Here is a 24,391-nt window from a genome sequence, read left to right on the forward strand (position 1 = left end):
TGAGCAGTGACAAAACACAAAGCATGACGTAAGTCAACAGAACAATTTTGCTGCTGTTTTACTCCCGACACCAGACTTCAGCCCACGGTGGTCTTCTCTCCAGTCTTCGCCTGTAGCTTGAGGTTGCAGGGGACCAAGACGTAGTCCTAAGCGAGGGGAGGAACGAGGGCTGAGCAAAGTGCCAACGTGGCTCACGTCAGCCTGCCCGGGGCTCTCCGCCGGCCAATGGCCCCTCCAACACAGCTACAGCTCGTGTCAGTGGGGCTAGAGAGGAACTATGCCTATTTAAAGCGCTGAGACTTGGTTCTGCAGGTTAACAGGGCTAGAGGAGCAGGCTCTGATTTATTCTGGAGCCAGGAGGTAAGCATTGCTCCTGGATTCCCTTTAAATCAAACATAGCAGGGAGCAATTTAAATGTCTTATTTCTTACCTTGTGAATCACGACGCTGACGTCAGTGTAGGTAAAGCTGGAGACGTGGGGCAGGAATATGCCTTCGCTCAGGACCGCTAGGGAAAAAAAAAGAGGGAAAGTTGCCAACTGGGTGCCGCCTTTGTCCTTGTTGTGCACCCCGTGCGGCAGCACCCCTGCAAAACTGCCGGCTCCTCACCGTTCATCTGAGCCGGTACCTCCTCACGGATTGTGGGCAAAAACAACTCCTCCAGTAAGGCAGCCTGCCAAAGGGAAATCCACGGTCAGCTCGCTTATGGCGTGACTCTAAAGCAGGAGAGGGGCAGGGACCAGCAAGAGAGAGGTCCTGATGCTCATTGCACCTCTCCTAATCCCACATGGACCTGCATCTCCCTTCTGCAGGGTGCAGCGAGCACCCAAAGTAAACATTTCCCTGCTGATAACTGCTGCCCAGGGTGGTTTAGGGCAGCCTAAGCTGGCTGGTACCACTGAGGGTGACCAGGCTGTTAGAGGACGGTGCTAAGGCAGGGGCTGTTGCATTCAGCAAGTCACAGCAGCACGGTGCAAGGAGGGGATGCGGCTGATGGTCGGTCACCCGTGGGGTGCGTGACTGGGGCACCTACCGGCACGGGACCCACGTCGGAGGCAGCCAGGCTGAGCTCAATACCCCTGGAAAACAAAGAGCAGCATAGGAGCTGCTTGTAATAAGTTGTAATAAGCAGTGACTTTCACGTTCCCCCAAACAGCATGGCTGAGTCCAGGGCCAAGCCAGCAGTGAACCTGATGCCTGGGCACATCTGAGCAGATGGCCGGAGCCTTAATTTCCCCCCCTCCAGGCACAGCAGCAAGGGCTGGAGGACCCAGACTGAACAGCTTTCTTGGGACCCTGCTGAAGCGGGGAGGCTGCACTGGGGTGAGTGTGCTGGGGCGCGGGATGCTGCGGGGCCAGGGTCCACGGCGATGGGCAGCCGCTGCCGTGGCCGGGCACACCGCAGCCCCCCCAGCTGCAGGCTGTGTTTGCAGGTAGGGCGGTTGAGCGTGTGGTTTCCCCGGCAGCGGTGCCGATGGCGTGGCAGGAACAGGCAGAGGCGGCCGGTGTTGGTGCCGGTTGCCTGCCTACGGCTGTGCTGAATGCAGAGGGTGGACGGGTGCAATTTCCACTTTTTCTCTAACCACGTCACCGGAGTCTCACTGTTTCCCTCAGGATAGAGCTATCTCTGCAGTGCCCAAACCATAAAAGCTAAGAAATTCCCCAGACCGCTTTGCCTCTCTTTTCCCTGCTATGACTGGGACACATCCCCTTCGAGGGCGCGGAGCGTGGCTGGGTTCATTACTCTATCACCGCTGCGGAGATTGTCATCCTTGTGTCGGTGATGCTAAGGAGGAGTCCTGCAGATATATCCTGCAAGGGGAAAAGAGAGGGCAGGATCGCAGTGAGCACATGGTCCCGTTTCAGCTTTGAATAGTGGGATGTGATGAACCCATCTGTGTGCTGCCACTTGCTCTATGCAGGCAAACGCTGCTCGGGACCAGGAGCGCTGCGACAGGTAAAGGCTAAGTCAGCCCTTTGCAACGGCTGCAATCCGGCCGGGTCTCGGAGCACAGGGCATTGCCCATGTGCAGCTTGGGCACGCTCCCCATGCTCGCAGAGCACATTCGCAAAACACGCTTGGCACGCTTACGGGGCACACTCACCGTGTTCACGCTCAGGAAGCTCTGGAAAGCCGGTGATCCCGCCCCGACGTGGATGGTGAGGGAGAGCTTCAGGGCTGCCTTGCCTTCCTCCAGCACCACCCGAGGTGAGCTCTTCAGCACGGCTTGCAGTATCACCGGTAGGTCCTCCTGGAAGAGGGAGCCCATCTGCCGAGGGAGGGGGGTTATTTCTGGGCACGGCTGCCATCCCCTGCACCCTCGGGGGGTGGGCAGGCGGCTGGGGGGCACTGCCCGAGTTGGGGCTGTGCCTCTTCGAGCAACAGCAACGAACCTGAGTAATCTTCTGTGCTATGGTGGCAGTGGTCAGTGGGCTCTGAAAGATAAAACACAGGTTGTGATCTGACTGACGGCTGTTGGGGCTCGTGTCCAGCACGGCTGTGTGGACCCTGCGGTGAGCACTGTGCCACGCACAGATCTGTGCAGGAGCCTTCCTGCGCACCAGCAGGTGCCAGGAGCAGCGTTCTGGTTACTTTTTGTGGCAAATTGTCCATGCATCACTAGACCAGCAATATTTTTGGGAGGCTGGGGGCGAGGGGCTGTGACTCCCACAGGTGCTTGGGGACACACTCTCATTTCTTTGCAGGGCAGATGGCTCCTCCAAACCATTTGTGGGGCAGGGCTGTCCCTCCAAATGCATATTTTCTACTCCTTCCTTGCTTGCTTGCTCTACTCACCAGGATGGTCATGTTGAAGGCTCCAGCTGTTTCCAGGGCGAAGAAGAAGCTGGTGTAGAAGTGCTCAGAGAAAGCCAGGGTGAGGTGGGAAGGGCTGGAGCTCACCAGCTCAGGCATGCTGAATGGCACGGGACTGACTGGCAGGGGGATTGCCATCCCCGCCACCTGGAAAGTCGTCTGCAGGGACACGGGCAAGGAGAAAAAGAGTTTGAGGTATCTTGGGGAACGTAGCACTGGGAGGAAACAGCTCTCCCAAAGCCTGGAGCTGGGCTGTGAGTGCTGGAAAGGGAGAACTTACCTGCAAGGATATGGTGATTCCCTGCTTGGAGAACACGGGTGCAGCCAGGGGCAGGTACTGGACCTGGCAGCTTGGCGTGATGGGGAACTGAGCTGCAAACCGAGCAGAGGGATGCTCAGAAAGACGAGGGGAGCAGTGACGGCAGGTTGGGGCTGGGGAGAGTCTGGGTTTCCCCAAGTAAAGAGACAGGGAAAGAGGGAGGGGAGTGGGTCCCTGTAGAGATGACAGCGGTGGAGCCCATGCTGCTGGGTTTCTGCTGCCGGGTGGGAGCCCATCCCATCTCGTGACCTGCTCCAAAATGAGCCCCAAAGCCCTTCGGCTGAAATGGGACTAAAAGCCAAATGCTTACCTGTCAGAGATATCAGCTGTTCATTTGGCAAAAGTAGCAATTTGGAGACTTCCAGGCAAATCTATGGAATAAAGAACAAAGAAGAGAGGTGGTAGAGGAACACGGGGATCTGCTGGCATCAGGCATTCCCCGAATGCCTCGACGCAGGTGTCCCCACCGGCCAGCCGTGCCGCAGCCAGGAGACACCCACGTTGGGTGACCACGGGGCTGCTGCTGCTTGCCCCACGTGCAGGGCTGTGGGGGAGACCTGGCAAAGCACCAGGCTGATTTAAAGTGCTCCAATTCTTACACAACTATACAACTTTGTCTTCTGTCTCGTGCCTTTACAAACTTTATCTTACCTTATCGGTGTTAATCTCCTTGTCCACATCTGAACTAGAGGACTTGCTGGATGAAAACAACAGAACGGAAGAAGTTAGAGGAGAACCAGCTCAGCCAAGGGTAGGTGAGCATCTTTTATCTGACACAAAAGGCATCCAGAGACAGTACTACCGTTATTTTCTATCATCTATTAAGCTATGATTACCATTCAGAATCCTAAAACATTGAAGAATTGCCGTTGGACTTGCAATAAAAATGTTCCTGCTACACTAAAATATCTGCTCCCTTATGAGAGAATGAAACTCTTTTAAAATCGGGGAAAACCAACTCTGCAAGCAGAACAAAGTTCCTCCCGTGAAGATAAAGTTTTTGTGTTAACCTTTGTAAGCTTTTAGGGCAGCGAGCAGATTTTAATCATACCACCTTCCTGCCTAGAAACGCTTGTGCCTCAGTTTCTTCTTTTCCCCCGTTACCCAGATCCTATAACAAGGAAAATGGTGGGGTTGACCTTTCTATCTCCTCAGTGCTCTGCATCTCCTCCACGGTGGGTTTGCAGGCAGAGGTCACCAGCTCCAGGTTCCCTTCGGGGTTCATTTCCACGTGGAGGTCCGCCAGGATGGACAGTTTCATCACCTTGGTGGTCGAGCTGTGCCAGGGGAGGAGAGACAGAGGCTGGAGCGTGGGGGCTGCCCCGGCCCCCCCTGCTCCCACAGGCAGACAGCAGATGCTGGATGCGGCCCCATCGCTCCGGCCGGGAGCTTGGGCTGCTTCCAGCCCCGCGGCCGTGGCACTCACGGAGCAGGAGTGATGCCAAGGTCCACATCGATGGTCAGCTGCAGCCCGGTGTGGGGGATGAGTGACAGGGACAGCTCGGTGACTTTGACGGAGTTAATTGGGTTCCTGCTGGAGCAGAAATGAAGGTGGAGACCAGCACAGACTGATGTGCAATCCCTGGCTGCTCTCACAGTAGGCAAACCCCCAAAGTCTGTGAGATCTGCACAGTGCATGGATGAATCGGTGCCCCTAGGGTGGCACTGGGGCTGCTGCCCTTAGACCCCAATGGAGGAGCCAGGAGCTCATTTCTAAACCTCTCTGGCAAACAGCTGTGTTGTCTCCAGGAGGATTTTGCTGGCAAAATGCCTTTTGTGATGATATTCAAAGCACTCCGGCTGAACGCCAGCATGAACTGGTGGTATGGTGGCAAAGCCTGGGCAAGGCAAAGCCTGGGCAAGGCAGAGCCACAGACTCACCCGCTGGATTTTGGGGAGCCGAGAAACAGGTCTGGGACTGTTGGGGCCATTAGGTCCTGCTTGAGGATTGTCTCCGCATGTGGCTTTGAAACTTCAGCAACTGTAAAATAAGGCAGATGTTTTATGAGACTCTCTGGAGCTTGTGGTCTGATGCACAGCGATGGACAGACTGAAATCCACCCAGGTGACACCCTTCTATCCCTTACTAACTATCCCTGTTACTAGCTATAGAAAGGGGATGATGAAAGCGAGCTGATTAATGGCATAAGTTTCTGGTGACAGTGTTTGGTATTTTGTCACCGGACTGAAAGATGCTGCTGCCTCCCCTCCCTGCTGACGGCGGGGACGGTACGGGGTCCAGACTTACCATAGCTCAGTCCTGACGGGGTGAGGACGCCCCCGCAGTCGGGTGACCTGGTGGTGTGAGCGAGGACCAGGAGGCTCAGGAGGATGCTCAGGGTGAGGAGCTTCGCCATGCCGAAGCCTGGAAGAGGAGGGCACCCGCAGCAGCCCCGTCAGAGCGGCGTGGCCCCAGACCGGCCGCGGAGCCGCTCCTGGGTCAGGCTTGCGGTCCCGAGTTTGGCAGCTTTCGTGCAATAACAACACATAGCTCTCGAGTGGTGCCTGGGCATTTAAAAGCACTAACTAAGGAGGCTCAGCCTTGAAAACTCCCTGCAAGTCTGTAAGCTAGAGTGGTGCTTGCAGCCATATTATGCCTGCTGAAGAGCATATAATGGCCTACAACTGGTACAAAACTAGCAAATAAACAGGAGCTAAAATTAACTGAGGAACAAACGGAAGTTATGAAGGAGGCTGAAATAAAATAAAAAGGTGAAAGTGTTATCTACTTCTCTGAAAACCATTTGGGAATTACTTATGATGTTTGTAATGCTCTTACAATATTAAGAAAACAAGTAATTCAGAAAGTTTAACCTGCAGAAAACATACAGATTTATATCAGATTTTGCAGCGGGTGGACTTCTGATGAGAACTGACCCTTGCGGAGACACACCGAAGTAAGTACAAGCAGTGCCTATATCAAACTATTTAGTTTGCAAATGCATCTTTACCTTTCCTGGCCAGTCTTCCCATTCTTCTAACTCAGCCCGTGTCTTGCTGTGGCCCCACCAAGGATTTGTGCTGGCTTTATATATCCTCACAACCAAAGCTGATGGGACAGAAGTTGGCAAAGAGAGATGGAAACCAGGACATTGTGTGGACACTTTGTTTTATATACCATTTTAATTGTTTCCCCATATACTTGATTACATTCGCTGTTGACCTAGCGAGGTGAAATATTGAACAGCAGGTGCTGGGGCAGCTTGCCTTCATTGTGGTGTTACTGAGGAGCACAAAGAAAGGTCTCTGGGTGGAGGGTGCCAAGAAATCCGACATTGTTAGAAAGCGAACATCGGTTTCTTTGCGAAGCAGCCATGCTTTCTTCTGAACACCACAGGGACAGCCGCCACCATGTCCACACCAGCAAGAAGCTGCTTTGGTTTGTGTTGCTCTCCCGGCTGGGCAGCTCAGACCAGAAGGGATGAGACCTGCACGTATTGCGCTGGAGGAGGTCTTGGCAATTCATCAAGGATGCCTTCCATTTCCATCAGGCCTGGGTGAGTCTGTTGAAGGCAACAGGAGTGTTTCAGTTGGGTTCAGTAACTTTTAGACAAGACAGAAGATCATTTTTTTTTTAAAGTTATCTCCTCTAACCTCTGGAATTGCTCACATGCAATAGTTCCATCCTCCCTTTAACCCATTCCCAGTCAAAAGCCACTGGCAATATTTATTACAACTGGTAGAAAAAATGGTGGGTGGTGTCCCATTAACCCATTCCCAGTCAAAAGCCTCTGGCAATATTTATTACAACTGGTAGAAAAAATGGTGGGTGGTGTCCATCCTCTTTGGTAATGTCTCTACAAGCAGTGAAAGCATTCATGGAAGGAACTCAGAGTCCCTCTCCTTCCTGTGTTTGGGGTCCATCGTCTTCTCCTGGCTTCCTTTTGGTCAGGAGGACAGAGCGTGGACTACCTGCAAATGCCATGTAAGCGCATCACCCATGGTCTCATCCAGCTCTCCTTCGTGCTTCGTGTTCTGACTTCCCCCCCCAGTATTTGTGATCCAGGCTTTGAGGCATGACCAGTCTTCCAGAGAGGGTTGCTTTGCCCATTTCTGTCTGAATCCCTTGGCAATGGGGTAAGGTGTTCAGCGCTTGTTGAAACACCTGCTGCCTGGGGAGGCAACCATTGTCCTTTGTGCATTGGTGAAGTGAGTTATTGGGCGCTGGTTCCAGGTGCATCTTGACATGTTCAAAGCCTTTGGCTCTCACCAGCGCTGTGTTGCTTTTCTTCTCAGCGTGACAGAGAAGTGCCAAGAAAAGCAGACTTTCAGCCACGTTGTGCATTTCCATTGAAGGCATCCAGATAGCAGTGTCAAGAGGAAATATGAAGATATACGCCTAGCAGCCTACTGAGGGAGAGCAGGATTTATACTTCTACGCTGATGTATGCAGCCCATTTAGAGGCAAGAAATGTGTTCAGAGAAGTAAATCCATTGAGAAGGTTGTAACCTGCAGACGAGTCCCCTGGAGCCATGGGAGGCATTTTGTGGCGTCTGACTTTGGTAGGGACAGGGACACAACCTAGAAAAGTCTCTGAGAAATAAGTCCTTGCTGTGTTTTAGAGCAGCAGTAGGAAATTTGCCCCTGCTATACCTTGCTCCAGCGTAGGTAATATCGGCAGCTCTTCTCAAAGCAGTACTGGAGATTTATCTGTGGAGTGTTATTATCATTTACAGCGGTGCAAGGGTCTGGGGATAAGCTGCCAGCACGAGATGGCACCGTGGTGCTTAGAGGTGGATTTTCTCCTCCTGAAGAGCTGTTCTGGACCCAATGATCCCTGTGGAGGCTTAATTAGATGTCAACTTATAGCATAATGACTGATCAAGTTACTAGCACAAAAGTGTCTTTCTGACATGATGCGTTCCTTATTGGGAGTTATCTATAAATCTTGCACTCCTGTTAGATAAGATGTAAATCTCCCTGTCTGGGCTTAGCAGAGAGCCACCGAGTACATCACTGAGAGGGAGGTGATGGCAGATTAAACCTCATGACACGTTTTATACAGAAATGAAGAGAAGAAATAAATTACTTGGTGCTGCAGGATCCCGCCAGGGTGAACTCCCAGAGCCGGGTCCTGCTGGGTAAGGTACCGGGGAGGGGACGGGTGAGGACACCGAGGTGGCCGCTAGCCCCAGCTCAGGCAGGGCTGGTGCGTGGGCAGCCACAGCGAGAACGGCAGCGTGGCCAGCCCGGAGGAAAGCTTCGTGCAGCCTGTCTGCTGTCTGGTGGGACGCATGGCTCTCCTGCGGTGGGACGGGGATGGGCTTGGGGCTGAGAAGCCCATTCTGTGAGCAGGTGACGATTCTTCTCGGCCTCACTCCAACCTGGCTGAACTCAGTAAGAATATTACTGAGATTATCACAATTTCCACTGGGTTATCCACCAGCTGATCTCATGCCCTCCCCCAGCGTTTGCACAAGCTTCATGCACCTTTGGGGAGCAAGTGCCACTCATCCTGAGAGTTGCAGTTTCACGGGTGTCTCCAAAAGCAGAATTTACCATTACACATCTTAGATTTCTTCTCACCCCCACTTCTGCCTGTACCATGTAATTAAACAGATCAGGTTTTTCATTCAGAGTTGATGTGGAAGTCCCTGTTGACTCTTCCTGGGTGTTGAGCAAGAGCACTGGTTTCAGCCTGCTGGGAGCACTTGCCTGGTACCCGAGGCTTGAGGGCTTACCTGGACTTCCAAATTTATTAGTGAAATTATTTATATTGGCGGATGTCAGAAAAACTCGGGGATTAGCTTACACCACAGTGATTACCCAGCTTTTTACTTCTTTTGTTTTTCCTCTTTCTCAGTCAGGGTTTATATACAGGCTGTTTCTTGCCTCTCTCCAGAAGATCAGCATAAAGCCTGGACAACCTCTGGGGACTCTCTGGCGAGGTGACAGCAGGGCCCTTCCCTGCAGGAGTCCTCGTCGTGGTGAGGTGCAGCAGCCCACGTCATTTCGCTCCAGGGCAAGGGAGAAGTGGGATGCCAAGCCGGAGCAGACCGGCGGAGCCATGTCGATTGCCGTGGAAAGGCTCATCACGCCTTGTGCCGCTGCCATGGCCAACAGCCATGAGCTCTCCTGCTGCTCCCACGGCCAGGGCTTGGGGTAGCCCTGAGACCCAGTGGGCCACGTGCTCCATCAGGCAGCTCCAGCCCTTTCTCTACAGCAGGTTTTAGGCATCATGAGCAGCTCTGGTACTTGTGGAAGAGGAAGGTCTAGTGCCCCGCTTGGGTACCGACCACGGGGCGGGTGGTGCAGGACACAGGCGTGTCCTGATGGGGCTGCTCTGGGGTCTCGATGGACATCTGAATTTTGGGGTATGATTCTTGTAGTCAGGTTGTGTTTTGGCCAGTGTAGCTCTGCCAGACTTGCACAGAGCCCTGCTCACTTTCCTCTATCACGAGTGCAGCGTTTAGCCCCTGACGTGCGGTTTGGGAACTGTGCCCAGCTCATTGCCCCTTTCTGTCCCTTGAAGCCCACAGAGTCCTGTAAGCCTCTGCCGCCTCTGGAGCTCTGTGAGCAGCCGTACCAGATTGGAAGATGTCAAGGGTTTGGTGCATTTTATTCCTTGGCGGCTGGTTGGCGTGGTCAGGAGGAGCGGCTGGCCCGGGAGCTGTCATCAGGATCGACCTTGGAACGATTGACCACGGTAAGTGCTCAGCCACGTTAACGTCCGTGCACGGGCACGAGTCTGCGTGTCCGTGCGGACCAGCAGGCAGTGGTGCACCGGCCGTGTCGCAGCGAGGAAGCCGCCTTTTGCTGCTGCCCAGCCGGCATCCCCGAGCGCATCCCGTGCCGCAGGGCAGGCAGGCTCCGGGCGCTGCCCTTAATCCGCAGCAGGAGCTGCTTCTTTGCGATCTGCGCCCGCTGAGCTCCAACCATTACCCAGGGACAGCAGAGATCGCTGGTAATCCGAATTTACAGCAGAGATCACTGGTAATCCGAATTTACAACACGCGAAGCACCCTGATGGTGCCTGGGTGTGCTGGAATGGGAATATGTTAATAACGATGTTTTATAGGGTACAGTGGGGAGCGCTGAGTCCCCCCACCCTCCGGCACAGGCTCCTCGCTGGGGGTTTCTGTGCTAAACTCCTCATGCTGTGCAAATCTTCCAGCAGTCTCCACTGCTCTGAACGAGAGTGATGTTCTGCAGAAAATGGCAGAGGAAGCCGCAAAAAAAAAGGCAAACACCAAACCCATCAAAGGCATCTCGGGGTGAGTGATGATCAGCAGCCTTACACCACGAGCCTGAGCCTGGGAATGAGAAAATAAAAGCAGAAGGTTGGGAAGTGTCAGCCTGGAGGCAGAAACGAATCACTCCCCGCTAACAAGTGTGATATTAAAGCCAGTGATTTTCTGCATGGTTGTGTCTACAAATACATGGAGAAACTATAACTTAAAGGCAACAAAGCGCGTCGGCTCCTGCTTCAGCATCAGCTGGGGACTGCTGCAGTGGCTCTGCAGCGCCGGGTGGGGTTTGCTCTCAAAGCCGCGGGTGCCCAGCTTTTGTCAATAATATCCTGAGGGGAACCCAGAATTTCTGGGGGATCAGAGCTGGCCCTCCATCCCGCAGATTCATACTACTGGTCCAAACATGGACCAGTTTGACTGACTCCCACTGACTTTGGTGAATGTCACCGATGCTCAGCACCCACCAGGATGGGCCAGTTTTCATGGAAAATTAGAATTTTTCAGATGTTCCCATTCAGCTCGGGGGGACCTTAGGTTTTCCTGTGATTGGAGAGGGCGCTAGATGAATTGACGGCGTGAGCCCGGCAGACGCGGCTGCTGGCACACGGAGCGATGGGCGATTTACACCACTTCTCTGTGTTTCGGGAGCTTCCGCTGGAAGGAGTTTTGGCAGATATTATTCATGTGGCTTATGTGCCATTGATCAACAGTAAGCACAGCTATGGCTTCATCTGAGGATTCGCTATTTGAACGGGGGAAATAGTTCTCATTTCTTTTCCTATAGACTGTTGTTATCTTTTTTTTTGAAATGGCATTGCCTGGCTGACCTTGCATGCTTTTCCTGCCCTCAAGGCTGTGAGGGGCTCTGCCAGGAAAATCGCTTGCTGGCTGTTTTGCACCCGTGGGGTTTGCAGTGGGTGCTGGAGGAGGGCAATGCCTCCTGGTCGGGGCTCCGGCATGCCCACTCCTTCAGAGGCAGGAGGTGGCTGCTCGCCCACAGCAGAGCCACTGCAAAGGATGCAGGCTACTCCTCTGAAGCTTCTTTGAATGTTGTTCCTGTTCTCAAAATCAAAACCACTTGCCATGAACAACCGGTAACAGTTTTCATAAGATCTTTGTGTTTCTGAAGTCTCCAAAAATGGACACATCCCTCTTTAGCATGCCTGAAAACAGCCAAAGTGTCTATAAAAAAAACCCCACCCTGGAACATCCATTTATCTGCTTAACTCGTATGGAAAGTATGCCAAAAGCAGAGATTTTATTCATGCTAAGATACAAAACCCGGCAATTCCACCCCTGCTGATTTTCCTTCTGAAAAGGAACGCTTTTCATGATGCTGTGGCCGGAGCGCCTCTGACAGCATCTCCCGCTCATTCCAGGGGTGCTGTGCGGAGGGATCCCCCTGCCCGACCTGCTGGGCATCACCTACCAGCGGGCGAACATCAGCGGGTTCGAGGTAGGCACCGAGAGGCTACTCGCGCGGTGCTTTTGCTGTATCATCCCTGGAATTAGTGCCGTTAGTCCGTCACATCTGAGCCCAGAAGCAACTGTTAAATCCTGCCCGTGTGCTTTTGATTTTTAAATCTGCAGAATGCTCTAGTGCTGGATGTGCCTGCCACGGAGACCTGAGGTACGGCTGCAACGTGCCGCTGCTGCAAGGACCCAGCAGGACCAGGTGGGAGGGGGAGCAGCAAGGGTGCTGGTGTTCTTGGGGCATTTCTTCCTCTTTCCTTCACTTTTCAGTAGTTTGACTCCACAAGCTGAAATAAAAAGACCCCACCACCCCACAGTGAGACTCTGGCCTGTTGTGCATCTAGTGGAGCCAGCTGGGCATGTCTGGGCAGAGGTGGTCTTTCTTGAAAGGACTGGTCCCTAAATAAATCACATTTGCAACAGAAACAGCACGTGCATTAGCGTGCTGCAGGCAGCAGCGTGAGCTGCCGTCAGGGTGCAGCACCCACATCTCCTGCAAGAGGGGGGTGCCAGAAGGGGACCCCCCAGCTCCTGGGCTGCCTGCGCAGCGAGAGGAGGGGAGTGTGTCTGCAGTCATGTGTGGGGATTAGGACTGCTTGGAATGAGTTAGAGATGGGCATTTAGACATCTCCCTGTGTTTTTTAATATTTCAGAAGTGTCTAGCATCGTGGTTTATCAGCTGCATTGCAGATATTGATCCCAAGCGTATAGTTCACTGATTGCTGGATAATTATCTGTCGTTAGTAAGTCAATAAACAGCTTCGATCCTGATTTCATTGAGCTGACGTGATTTGAACATTTTTTCCTGGTGACAGGTAGCTGGTGCAGAACTAAGGATATCTTTGAAAAGATCATTGTGTTTTTAAGAAATTGTCCCCAAGAAAATCTTGCTGTGAGGCAGGCTCTGAGAACTCCATTTATTTTCTTGTGTGTGCTGCCAGACCCAGCAGGCATTTGTTCTGCAACGCTTGTAAGGAATTGTCCTCGTCAGGAGTCCTAAGCAATGAGGGAAGCAGCCATAAAACCAGCTCCCCGTGAGGACTGGTGTTTATGGTGCCTTCTCTCTTCCTTTCACTGCAAACATTGTCAATGCCAAACACAGTTTTTAAGAGATTTCCCTTATTGTTCTTGCATTAGCTAATAAACAATCAAACAGTTTGAGTCTGATTTCCCTAAGAACAACAAAAGCGGAGTCAAAATATCTGTATGCAGCCCTCCTAGGAGAAATCAAGGCTGGAAATCTCAGGGAGCACCTAGTTAATTTTTTATGAAACACTTAACCACGCTGTCAAGCTGCACTGTCACACAACTGGTATTTGATGTCCTGGGGCACTTGGTGGAGCTGCAGCCTTCGGACACGTGCAGGCACCAGCCTTGTCCCCCGGAGCTGTACACAGACCCCAGCAGCCCTGATCCCGCCGGCAGCGGGAGATATACCAGTGTCTCACAGTTAATGGTCCCAGAGGAATGAAAGAGCAAACCAAGACTGCTCTTGCTCAGGGGTTCCTGCAGAGATGGTTTCCTCAGGCAGAAAGGCCACGTCTGCGTGATGCCATCAACAGGAGGGCAGAGCAGAACTGTCTCCGTTTTCAACCAGGGCTAATACGTTTCACATCACCTGCACTGGCCAAAGCCTACTGCCCTCTTGCTAATGCCAAGGTCTCTAACGCTTCTCGGGGCTGTGTCCCTCTGACTGCCTGCCCTTAACGTCTTAGTTTCCAGGTGATCCAAGTGTCAAAGCAGCGTCTGTTCACATCAGTCCTATTCTTCCCCCTTTGACTGAGTCCTTTCTGGTTTACTCTGTGTTTCTGTCCTCACACAGTGATTTGGCTTTGTGTTCTTGGGGCTTTGAAAGTCGCTTTAGCGAGACCTGGACATTGCAATGTCATTCTCTTTATGGGAATCTGCTTCGGTTTATCCAAAATATTTAATTGTCAGAGACCTCTGCATTCAGCAACAACTGGTGAAAGGCCAAGTTACTGTCATGCCTGAAAGGTCACTGCTCAGAAGCTATTCTCTGCAGTGCCAAAGTGCCCCTTTACTGTGTGCTGACCATTATCAGGTCTGTCTTTATGGTAATTCAGGTTTCATACAGTGATTGCCCAAAGTATAAAGTGATTCAGGAAGGATGATAACATAATACCATCTTGTTAACACTCTCTTCCACCTTATCAAATGTCATGATCTAGCCATGACAGCAAGGCTTTGTGCTCCCAAGGTGCCTGGCTGATCAGGTTGCAAGGAGAGTGACAACTCCTTAAGTATTTTGGCACCTTTGCTATTCCTTCCTTGGCCTTTAACTAAGATATTTTTTAAAGCTAGAATTAATGTGTGACACAAGCTGGCTAATCTGCTAGAAATACTTATTTCCAAGTTTGCAGAAAGTATTAACTCTGAGCAAGCATTTTTCTGGACTATTATTCCTCAGAGCTGAGAAGCAGCCCATCCACCCCGGTCATTAATGAGCACATGAAGGAGTGAATAGTTCACCACTGTCCTCTTGGCCGACGCATCCTCCCCTCCATGGACAGCCTTTGCTCTGTGCATCGCGATGTGATCCGCACGCAGGGACCACGTTTGCTCTGTGGTCCCCAGAGGAGGGTTTTCTTTTTCCTGCCCCAAAGGGCTACTGGTCTGATGTAGCTTGAGGCAGCAGCTCCGTGTATCTGTGCAGTGTCTGTGACTGGGACGAGGACAGGGTGAAAGGGAGAAAGCCAGCATGGCTGTGGGTGCACATGACAGGTTGGCTCAGCAGAAATTTTTCTCCTTTTCTCCTGCCTGTAGCAGTAAATAAGCAATGATGGACCACGTGGGACACAGGTATTCAGCATGGAAAAAAACTGGCCAGAAATCTGAGAGGGTGAGGGCCTGGACAGAGCTGACCCTGGGCACTTGCATGGCTGTTCCTCTCCTGCAGCACATTTGTTGCATGGGGTGGTGTGGCGGGGAGGCCACCTCTCCTGATATGCCCACACTGGGATCAGCAGTGCCTCTAAGACTTCAAAATGACCCAGAGCCGACAGGCTCTAGCCTGGGAGCTCCCTGGCTTCATCGTCAATGGCATCACGCTCTCAACAGCATCTCCCCGTGACAGCGCATCCCACCTCCAGTCCTCCTGGAGTGCTCTGAGGCAGAGGTGGTGGACCTGGAAATAACGCCATGCCAGTTAGACCAGTGCAGCATTTCTGAATCAGATGGTGTCTCTCTGAAGAGTCTGTCAGCTCAGGGTATCCATAAAGCCATGACACCCAATTGATATGCCTTATCATGGTGTCACTATTCCTTCCCAGTTCAATGCCTGCTTTTCCTCAATTATCAAATAGATTATGAGCCGTTAAAGTCACTGGACAGGTGCTGTTGGCTTTGATAAATGTTGGGTAAGGTCACAGTCTGCAGGAAAGTCAGGATGGGAATGCTGGGCATGTCCTGCTGGCCTGGGTGGTGAATACCCGTCTCTGTTACTATCTCTACAGTCTGTCTTTACACTGAGAAAGGTGCTGCCTGGTCCTTCATTTATCACCCGTAACGTGTGGCACATGCCCACTGCATGGGCTTACTGCAAGGGTAAAGTGCTCAGTACTGCAGCACTGAGAGCTGTAGAAGTACGTAACAGTGAGGGGTGGCCAGTGTTTTGACACATTTTTTCAGTCAAAACCTCAATTTTATTTGAAAACAAAAAAGTATTTTATCAGGGCATGACTTCTCAGCCATGTCCGCATCTTGACATGAGAGCAAGCCCGAAAGGATGAAGTACTAAACCAGGCAGCGGTGGCGGACTGGCACCCAGAGTTGGCCAAGTCTGCCTCTGCCCCTATGGGTCATTGCTCAATGATTTACCTAACTCCTAACATCTCTAAGGAAATATTTGCAGTGGAAGTCACCAGAAACCATACATTGTTTGTCTTGCTCCCCAGCAATTATTCTGGATGTCCCCAGTGACATCGCTTGCCTCTTTCCTGCTGTAAAGCTCTATATATGAAGATGCTTGATGCAGGTCATCTTCAGAAGACAGGGACATCAGCTGGAGAGAGTCTCGCACTCAAGAGCTTGGTCAGGTAAAAGCAAACTTGTTCTTCTGAAAGTGTGCTCTTAGCTTCTGCTTCTTCAAACCTGAATGCTTCCCAAAGGAGAACCCTTAATGTTCATTTGGGAGTATTGGCTTTTTAACAAAAATTGTTATTCTTGCCTGCTGCCTGCCTGAATTATGCTCCGACAAGTAAAATGTGCAGCGGCTTTCACTATGAGTTTCTTAAGAACAGACGTGCATGTTCATTGTATTTGCAGTCCTTGAAGAAGAAAGGATATTTCACGGTTTTCATAAACAATTATCACTTAAATTATTTTTGGTAAAACTCTATTATCTGTGATAGATTTTTAGCTAAGGTGAATTAGACCTCTCACACTTGTTTTGATCCCTTTTTGATGTGCCATTTACATTTAAATGGATCTGGGGCAATGAAGTTCATTATGGTTCTTTAGAAAAAAACTGACTTCAAGTTGTAGGTCCCACAGAAATATTTCAATGACACTGAAACTTTGAAAACTATTTTCTCCTTCTTACAATTCTAGCAAAAGGTGCTTTTATGCAGAGGGAAGCTTCAGATGCTTGATGTTTGTGGAGAGATCATGACATTCAAACGAGGAGATGCTCTCCTTACTAGATATGTTGGTGCATTTGCCCTGTGTAGATGCCATTGCTTTTCTTTCCGTGACTGGAGATGATCATGTTGTCAGAAACGTCCTGTGTTCCCATCATGCGGGATACATGATCTTGCTTCTCGGAGAAATTCCCCCCCAGAACAGATGTGCCCCAGATCGTCCAGATCAGTCACCAACATTCCTCACTGGCACTGAGGGATTAAAACAGCAACAACCGAACAAGTGCTTGCTTTTCATTTGGCTGCTGTGACAGTCGGTCTTTGGAGCAACCGTTGTTGAAGTTCTGGTTCCTCCTGCAGGAAAGTGCCATCGGGAGTTTTACTGTGCCCACCTGTGTGGTGAGGAGGTGGGAGAGACGCCAGCAGCTTCCTCTCTGATTTTGTCTCCCCCGACAGTCATTTCTCCTTTTTGTTTCCTCCATCCTCCTCTTTCCTCCCCCCACTGGCTTGTGCTCACTGTCCCAGCATTGCACTGATGGCAATCACTTTCTACAGTTATCAGGACCAAGGATGTCTGCATTCTGGGCTGTTTTCCTTCTCTGCAGCCTGCTGAACCCTTCACAAGGACTTGGAATCATGTCCTCGGTTGGCAAAGTGGATGTAGATGGTAAGTGTACGGAAGAGACAGGCTTTATCTTTTTTTTTTTTTTTTTTTTGAGACCAGTTCTGCTTTTCTGTCTCTTGACCATGCTCAGAAAATCAGAAACTGTCCAGATCCATTCAGCAGTAGTGGCAATGCTGGTAATTTGCATTTATAAAGCACTTTGGAGATGGCACTTCAGATACTTTACAGTGGCTGGTGCCACCACCCCTGCTGTATAAAGAGGGAGGCAGAGGGATAGTGGAGGGGAAGGAACAGCCAGGCTGACACAGTGTGCTTGTAAGCTGAGTCCACATAGTTCACAGTGACCTCTTATCCTTTTTTTCAGATATTAAACGTTCACTAGCCAAACGTGACCTCCAGAAGCTTCAGGGTGGTCTCCTTGGTGGCAAGCTGCTCAGTGGTCTCCTTGAAAAAGGTAGTCCTCTTGACAGTCTCCTTGGTGAAGATGGTGCTGTTGGCAGTCTCCTTGGCAGAGAAGGTGCTGTTGGCAGTCTCCTCGGTGGAGATGGTGTCCTTGGTGGTCTCCTTGGCAGAGAAGGTGCTGTTGGCAGTCTCCTCGGTGGAGATGGTGTCCTTGGTGGTCTCCTTGGCAGAGAAGGTGCTGTTGGCAGTCTCCTCGGTGGAGATGGTGTCCTTGGTGGCCTCCTTGGCAGAGAAGGTGCTGTTGGCAGTCTCCTCAGTGGAGATGGTGTCCTTGGTGGTCTCCTTGGCAGAGATGGTGCCCTTGGTGGGCTCCTTGACAGAGATGGTGTCTTTGGTGGTCTCCTTGGCAGCGATGGTGTCACTGGCAAAATCCTTGGTGGAGATGGTGTCCTTGGTGGTCTCCTTGATAGAGATGGTGTCCTTGGTGGTCTCCTTGGCAGAGATGGTGTCCTTGGTGGTCTCCTTGGCAAAGATGGTCTTGTTGATGGTCTCCTTGGCAAAGATGGTCTTGTTGATGGTCTCCTTGATGTTGTCCTTGATATTCTCATTGGAAAAGGTGGTCTCCTTGGAAAAGATGGTCTCGTTGGCAATCTTCTTGGTGGAAATAGTGGAGATCTCACAGGGTAAGTGAGAGTGGGACACGGGTGTCCCTGAGCAGCCCTTGGTGTGTCTGGGTCACGCTGGGGAAAGGAGGCTCTGGTCTGGAGCCTGCTGTCGGAACACATGGGGCCCCCTCTTTCCCCTCCTGGGGCAGGTTCATAAATGAGGGTTCAGCTGTTGGGATTTTCTGTATGTGCCTGCCATGCAAGGGTGCCTTGTATGTGCCACAAGCTGCTCCTGGCCGGTCAGGATCCCTGCTGACCCAGGGCAGAGAGGACCCCGAGACTGTGGTTCCGCAGTTGCCCACAGCGCTGGGGACCAAGGGGATAGGGCATCCACTGTACCAATGTGCTACTTACTGCCTTTGCCTTGTTTCAACCACCCAGGCCGAAAATTGTGAACAACACCCTCCCCAAAATAAGTCTCCGTTCCCTGCCAGGCTTTGGGCACGAGGTGGGCTTCAACACCCAGCTGCTGGTAGAGAGCACCAGGTATGGCGTGTCCGTCAGGGGCACGGCTCAGGACAGGGGGTCACCATCTTTTTGGAAAATAAATGGCCAGCAAATTTCCTGAGCCGCGTGCCGTGTTTCCCCCCCGAGCAGTGCGCCGGGCAGGGCGCTCTGCGTGCAGGTGGAAGCAGACGTGGTCATGCTGGTCCAGGACAAGTGGGCGGCTCTCCAGAGCAATGAGGACTGCAAGACTTTGGACATAAACATCCGTGTGAGGTAGGCTTCCGCGAGAGGTTGGCATCCGTGTGAGCAGGGGGCTCACGGCCAGCACGTGCCCCCTGTGGCAGTGGGAAACCTTGGTGCTGCTGGCCATCGAAGGCAGCGCTTTTGTGCCTGACGCCTCGGAGGCTGAAATACCCGGCTGCCGGCCTCGGAGGGGAACAGCTGAGCTTTCTTTTAAAATTTGGGCTCAAGAAAGAATATTTCTGGGTTGTGCTGGGAACCTAGCACCGGGCTGGATTCAGAAGGCTTGGTTTTGGTAATATTTTGGCACTGTATGTGGCCCTGGACAGTGCAAGTGAGGCCTCATATTTCTCTTGTGCAAAATACTTTTATTTTCCAGCCGTTAGTCTACATCACTTTTTATTTCCTATTTTCCTGTTACCCAGACCCAAAGTGCCACTGCTGGATCAGCCTTTGAAAAGCCTCCTTAGTGATGCCCTGCGTGAGGTGGTAAGCCTGCAAAGCGATCTTCACGCGAGCCATCAGCACGGTGCTGGGTGGGCAGGCAGGGCAGGCAGGGCAGGCAGCCCCCGCGGAGGCGGCTGTTTGCACAGCTGTGGGCTCAGCCGGGGAGGTCAGCTTGTCCTCCCCGCCGACGGGCACCGGCACCTCACCTGCACCATCGCCTGTGCCAGGCACCACCGGCAAACCGGTTTCTGAGACACGCGCTGGTTTAGCGGTCCAGTGAGCAAGTTTTGCCCGGGAGGAGAAACCCACCCTGGCTTAGCGGGGCCACTCGCCTGCCTGATGCCGAGCGCCGCCGTGACGGGGCGTCCCACCAAACCCTGCCCGGCAGCGGCTCCTGCCCACGGCGCGCAACCCCGGCAGAGCCGGTTTTTCCTACTCGTGTTAATGCAATGTACATCTGCCGGTGCTACAGGTCCCGGGGCTTTAACTTTCCTCTGCCTCCCCAGGGGTGCAACATCGTCAACAGCAGGCTCAATGTGGCGAGCACTCTGCTCGGCTCCAGGACGCGTAAGTGCTGGCACCCTCCTTTTCCTCTGCTCCTGTGTGACTCCCTGCACTTAGGATTGGTTGGGTTTTTTACACAGGGTAAATACAAATATTTTAACAACTTGCTAAAAACACAAGTCTCAGCTCAAGCACAGCATTCAATTTCCCTTGCCCCAGAGCAGCAGCAGACAGTTTTTCCTGCAGAAAGCCACTTCAGGAACTGTTGATTTTAGAAACAATATTTTTGCTGCAAAATAATGCTTTCTAGTGGCTCGTCCAGCTGGGAATGCTGTGAGCAGGAGCCGCTGTTGGTTCCGATATCTCTTGGGACCACGGGATTTGGGAGTACCCCCTCTCCTCGCAGCTTAAAGGCTTTCCTCCCTGTGTCCCACAGCCACGTTCCCGCTCGGGGCTCTGGGAGATCTGCCCCCCTTTTCCATCATCAGCGGCGACGCCATCCAGCTGGATCTAAATGTAAGTGCCACTGCTTCCCCTGGCTCAAAGACCTTGGACTTGGTGAGTTTGGTTAATTCATCTGAATGTGGTGGCTATTTGTCGAAGGCTCGTCTTATTCCAGCTGTCTTCAGGAAAGCATTCACTGGAAGGTACTGATGAGTGTGGTCCGGCCATGGCTGTGCTAATGCCATCACTGGGTCTCTAGCTCATTTTTTTACTTTCTAATCCTTGAGGGTAGCATGAGGCAGATTGACTTGAGGCTGCTTAATTAAGCATAATTATAGCACTGTCACAGTTGCTAATCAGAAAAACTTAATTTCATACAGGAGTGGTCACCATTCACAAGAAAGTTCCATTTATAAGTGGTTTGTAAAAGTTTGGTATGTAATTGGTAGGGACCACAATCAGGCCAAAAATATTGGCAATGTGTCTTTCCAACTGGGAGACATGACGGTGTTTTAAAGGGAACGCTGCAGCAGATGCAGCCGTTGCCTGTGCTAGAACAGGCTGAAGCAGCCGCAGGTTTATTGAAGTGTTGAGTCACGCCATGTGAAGCCTCTCCACGAGGTCCACGGGCGAGCAGGGTGCCCAGCGTGGCCACAGCCCTACGAGCCCCACCAGTGTCCCTCCCCTGCTCTGTCCCCTGCAGCTCCTCGCCGGGGACGCGGAAGGCGGCATGGTGACCTCCACGCAGGGACCGCCGCTTGCCGCCACGGTGTTACTAGCCACCGGCCACCCGCCGCTGCTCAGGCTCCCCCAGCGCACCCTCAGCGCCCTGCTGGAGCCCATCCAGGGGCAGGGAGCCTTCAGCCTCAGCATCACCGACTCGATGGTGGGTCACGACACCCCTCCCCGGGGCTGGGTCAGGGTCCTGGTGGCTCTTGGGTGACCCAAGGGTACTCGTCACCGCGTGCTTGTATTTGTTGGTGGGGTCCAGCCGAGCCCAGCGGGGGCTTTGCACAAACCCTCCTGGTCGCTGACACCGCTGGTGCCGTTCCTGCAGGTGCCCGATAGCATCTCGCTGTCCATGTCTGCCCTCCTCCCGCTCATCCCCCAGGTCAGCCACCTCCTTCGTGCGCCCACCCTGGCCACACAAAGAACCTCCCCGCCGTTGCCCTGACCTCCCCCTGCCCCATGCAGATCGCCAAGGTCCTCCCCGGCTCTCTGCCGCTGGAGCTGCGCGTGCGGGTGGCCAACAAGCCGGTGGTGGCCGTGAGGGACCGAAGAGCCACTGCCACCCTCAAAGCCTCCATCGACGTCTTGAGTCCCCTCCTGCAGTCCTCCCAGAAGCCTCTCTTCTCCCTCGACACGGTGAGTGGGGTCCCGGGGGATGAGACCTCCGAAACAGGGCAAGGGGTGAGTCTGGCTGTTCTCTGGCATCCCCTCGGCCTGTCCTGCCCTTAGCCGTGTCATACTTGTACTTCTGAATTTACTACATCTTCAAAATGGTGGTGCCCCGTCCTTTTAAAATGCTCGTAACAAGCGCGAGTGAAATGTTTAAGGAATAATACAAAATAAAGACAGGAAGGGTGAACCCTGGGGAGAGAAATACATGATGCTATCCATCAAAAAAAGCATTTTCTAGGCTCAGACAGGTGTTTTTTCTCAGAATGGGTTATTTACAAATACTCCGGGTTTTCTTTTCAGTCTTGGGAGCTACACAGGGAAATAACCTCATTTCTTCCGTTGTTCCAATTTCAGGACATCGTTCTGAACATCACCCCATCGGTCTCCGACGGCAAACTGCAAACCTCCCTGGCTCTTGACAGGTAGAGCCGAGCTCTTTGGTCGCTGTGGGCAGGGGGGGCTCTGCCTGGGGAAGCTCCCAGGAGCCTGACAAGATGAGGCTGGTGACAGTGACTGGGGAGTGCGGCGTAGGTGTGGTAGGGATGTAAAGGGCTGCTGGAGCTTTCCTGCCTCCTCTCAGCCCCAACCTCAGACCAAGCACATGTCTGAAGTGATGAGAGAGTTGTAAAAAAGTTGCCCTATTTTCAAAATCCTTGTATCTTTACGTGGGTGAGACAAATTCCAGACCGTGAAAGGGTCTGAGCAGCATTTGAAAGCTGGAGGAGGGCTGCACTCAATGCACCCCGACTCTGCCTTGTTTTTATCTTTTGTAGCATCAACCTGACGCGGGCACCCCTAAGACTCGACCCTCTCAGTGTAAGTGCACGCTGCTTTGGATCGAGGGGCTGCAGCGAGCGATGTGTTGGCCAGAGACCGTGTGTAGGGAAGGAGAACCAAAACGACAATTCTTCTCCAGTCTTCACATTCCTTGTCTTGGCAGAGGCCAATTGCTGTCTGCCCTGCTGATCCCCTGTGCCCTATAGCAGTGACACTCGGATGTATATGTTCACTTGTTGGCAGCGCACTGGGGGTGCTGGGAAGTGGGGGGGAATAACTGAGAAGAAGTTACCCGAAGACCATGTCCTGCTATAGCCCCCCACCCTCGGTCCTGGCAGAGTTTCACTGAAGGAAGCTTCCCAGCGTTTGCGTTTCATAGCTCTGAGCATCCTGCAGTGACAGAACTTAGCTGATAACCCTGACATTGCTGTTTTCCTCCCAATAACTGTTGCTCTTTTCTGCTGGTACTGACACACGTCTTCTTCCCCTGCAGGTCTCCCCGCTTGCAGGATGGCTCAAGCAAGTCCTTGCAGCTGCATACGTACCTGCCATTAACGGTATGGCCAGGGTCTGGGTCCCTTCTCTCAAACTCAGTCGGATTTGGGGCTCTCCCCCTTCCCTCGCTGCCTCAATTTGGTGTCCCCCCCCCAGTGACGAGACACTTTCACTTACTTTTGCAGATGCCTTGCGTGTGTCGGTCCCTCTGCCCAACATTCTCAACACCAGCCTCAGGAACGCCAGGGTTGACATCGCCGATGTAAGGATTGCATTTCCCACAGTGATGCCTTCCCAGGGAGCGGGGGCTGCGCCCACCCTGGGGCAGGGACCTGCGGAGCCCAAAGCCCCGCTCCGCTCTGGCCAGTCCCATTTCCCATGGGCTTCTCCTGGTTTCCAGGAGGTCCCTCTGCTGGTGTGGACCCACAGGAAAACCTCACCTGGGATACAGGGAAAAGCTGGTGAAAGTCTGTATGAGAAAACTGAATAGTTTTTGTGCTGCTTCTCCCAGGCAGATGACTCTCTCAACCAGACCAGTCTCAAAGGATCTTGCTCGGGAGGACCCTCGACCCTGCTCGCCGTCTGAGGCAGGCAATGCACCGTGAGCCCCAGAGCCCTGCTCCTCTCTGCTGTCTCCATCTTCATTTTCCCTTGAGTAACACCCTGTGTTACCACCGTGGCCCGAGGGTCTCTGGTCAGCTGGTCCTGGTGTAGCCTGGCATCGGGGTAGGGAAAGCTGCTCAGCTGGTGGATGTTAGGGGGGTTTCTGTGGCCACTTTTAACATCCGTAGTTGGGAAGCAGAGCTCTTTCTTAAGCATAAAGGTTGCTCTCGTATTGCTCTTTCAATAAAATAATTCACTGCCTCAGTATTTCCCTCTCTTAATATTTATTTGATATGGGTTTCTGGCTGCCAGCATCCGTTTGTCTCCACCATGCCCCTATGCCATATGGCCCACGGACAGGCAGCGCAGCTTGAAGAGGAGGCTGCCCCTATAGCGAACAAGCCAGTACCTTACAGAAAGTGTTTTTGAAGCTCAGCCTGTGCCATAAGGTGTGAAAACAGCAGCTCACACGGGAGCAGGGGTTTGGTGCACATGGGTGCCCTGCCACAGCCCATCCCTTGCCCGGCTGGGTGCTGCTCGTGCCAGACTGATGGGGGGCAGAGGAGGTGCTCGCAATGCAAAACCAGTGCGGATTTAGCAAAGCGCTTGCTGATATTTCCAACTCATCTGAAGCCCTTGTCGCAGGGGGAGCAGCTCCTTGCTGGAGGCTCATCTGCAGCGTGTCCCACGTGGAGCCCGGCGGTGGTTGTTGTGCAAGGCTCTGTACGGAGCCAGGCACAGATAAACTGAGCTTACACCTTCCTACTGCTTTGCTCAGGAGCATATTATCCCCTTCTTGTGTAAGATGCACCAGGTTGTTAGCAACACGTTTTATCTCACAAAGGTATTAAGTGTTGAGAACACCAGGACAAAAGCCCCCTTATGGTCTGGAGCTGAGGTGGAGCGGCATGTCCCACCACACAGGGGCTCTTCTGAGGGCGAGGAA

General features: G+C 52.5%; 2 protein-coding genes across 9 annotated transcripts; one reads left to right on the top strand and one right to left on the bottom strand.

Annotated features, from left to right (window-relative positions):
* Window positions 1-77: 77 nt before the first annotated feature.
* On the bottom strand, window positions 78-5,490 carry BPIFB2 (BPI fold containing family B member 2). The gene is made up of 15 exons (XM_049817100.1): window positions 5,382-5,490; window positions 5,015-5,114; window positions 4,560-4,664; window positions 4,273-4,410; window positions 3,785-3,830; window positions 3,444-3,504; window positions 3,095-3,186; window positions 2,797-2,973; window positions 2,394-2,435; window positions 2,105-2,269; window positions 1,744-1,811; window positions 1,033-1,078; window positions 609-672; window positions 431-507; window positions 78-146 (listed from the first exon to the last, which is right to left on the bottom strand). The coding sequence occupies exons 1-15, from the start codon at window positions 5,488-5,490 to the stop codon at window positions 78-80; spliced, it is 1,359 nt and encodes a 452-aa protein (XP_049673057.1).
* A 10,337-nt stretch (window positions 5,491-15,827) lies between these two features.
* Window positions 15,828-23,699, top strand: LOC126045452 (BPI fold-containing family B member 3-like). 8 transcript variants are annotated; one of them, XM_049816617.1, is made up of 17 exons: window positions 16,759-16,802; window positions 16,951-17,062; window positions 17,385-17,687; window positions 17,718-18,105; window positions 18,469-18,573; window positions 18,685-18,807; window positions 19,200-19,263; window positions 19,728-19,788; window positions 20,162-20,241; window positions 20,873-21,055; window positions 21,227-21,280; window positions 21,364-21,534; window positions 21,925-21,992; window positions 22,344-22,386; window positions 22,841-22,904; window positions 23,028-23,104; window positions 23,354-23,699. In XM_049816617.1, exons 2-17 carry the CDS (start codon window positions 16,966-16,968, stop codon window positions 23,426-23,428), a joined length of 1,956 nt encoding a protein of 651 aa, XP_049672574.1. In that variant the 5' UTR covers window positions 16,759-16,802; window positions 16,951-16,965; the 3' UTR covers window positions 23,429-23,699. The 8 variants fall into 8 exon arrangements, with proteins under 8 accessions (XP_049672572.1, XP_049672574.1, XP_049672577.1 ...); XM_049816620.1 differs by having other exon boundaries at window positions 17,385-17,657; XM_049816618.1 differs by having other exon boundaries at window positions 17,385-17,627; window positions 17,658-18,105.
* The last annotated feature ends 692 nt before the right edge of the window (window positions 23,700-24,391 follow it).

Source organism: Accipiter gentilis, chromosome 14 (assembly GCF_929443795.1).
Source record: "Accipiter gentilis chromosome 14, bAccGen1.1, whole genome shotgun sequence".
Taxonomy (NCBI): Eukaryota; Metazoa; Chordata; class Aves; order Accipitriformes; family Accipitridae; genus Astur; species Astur gentilis.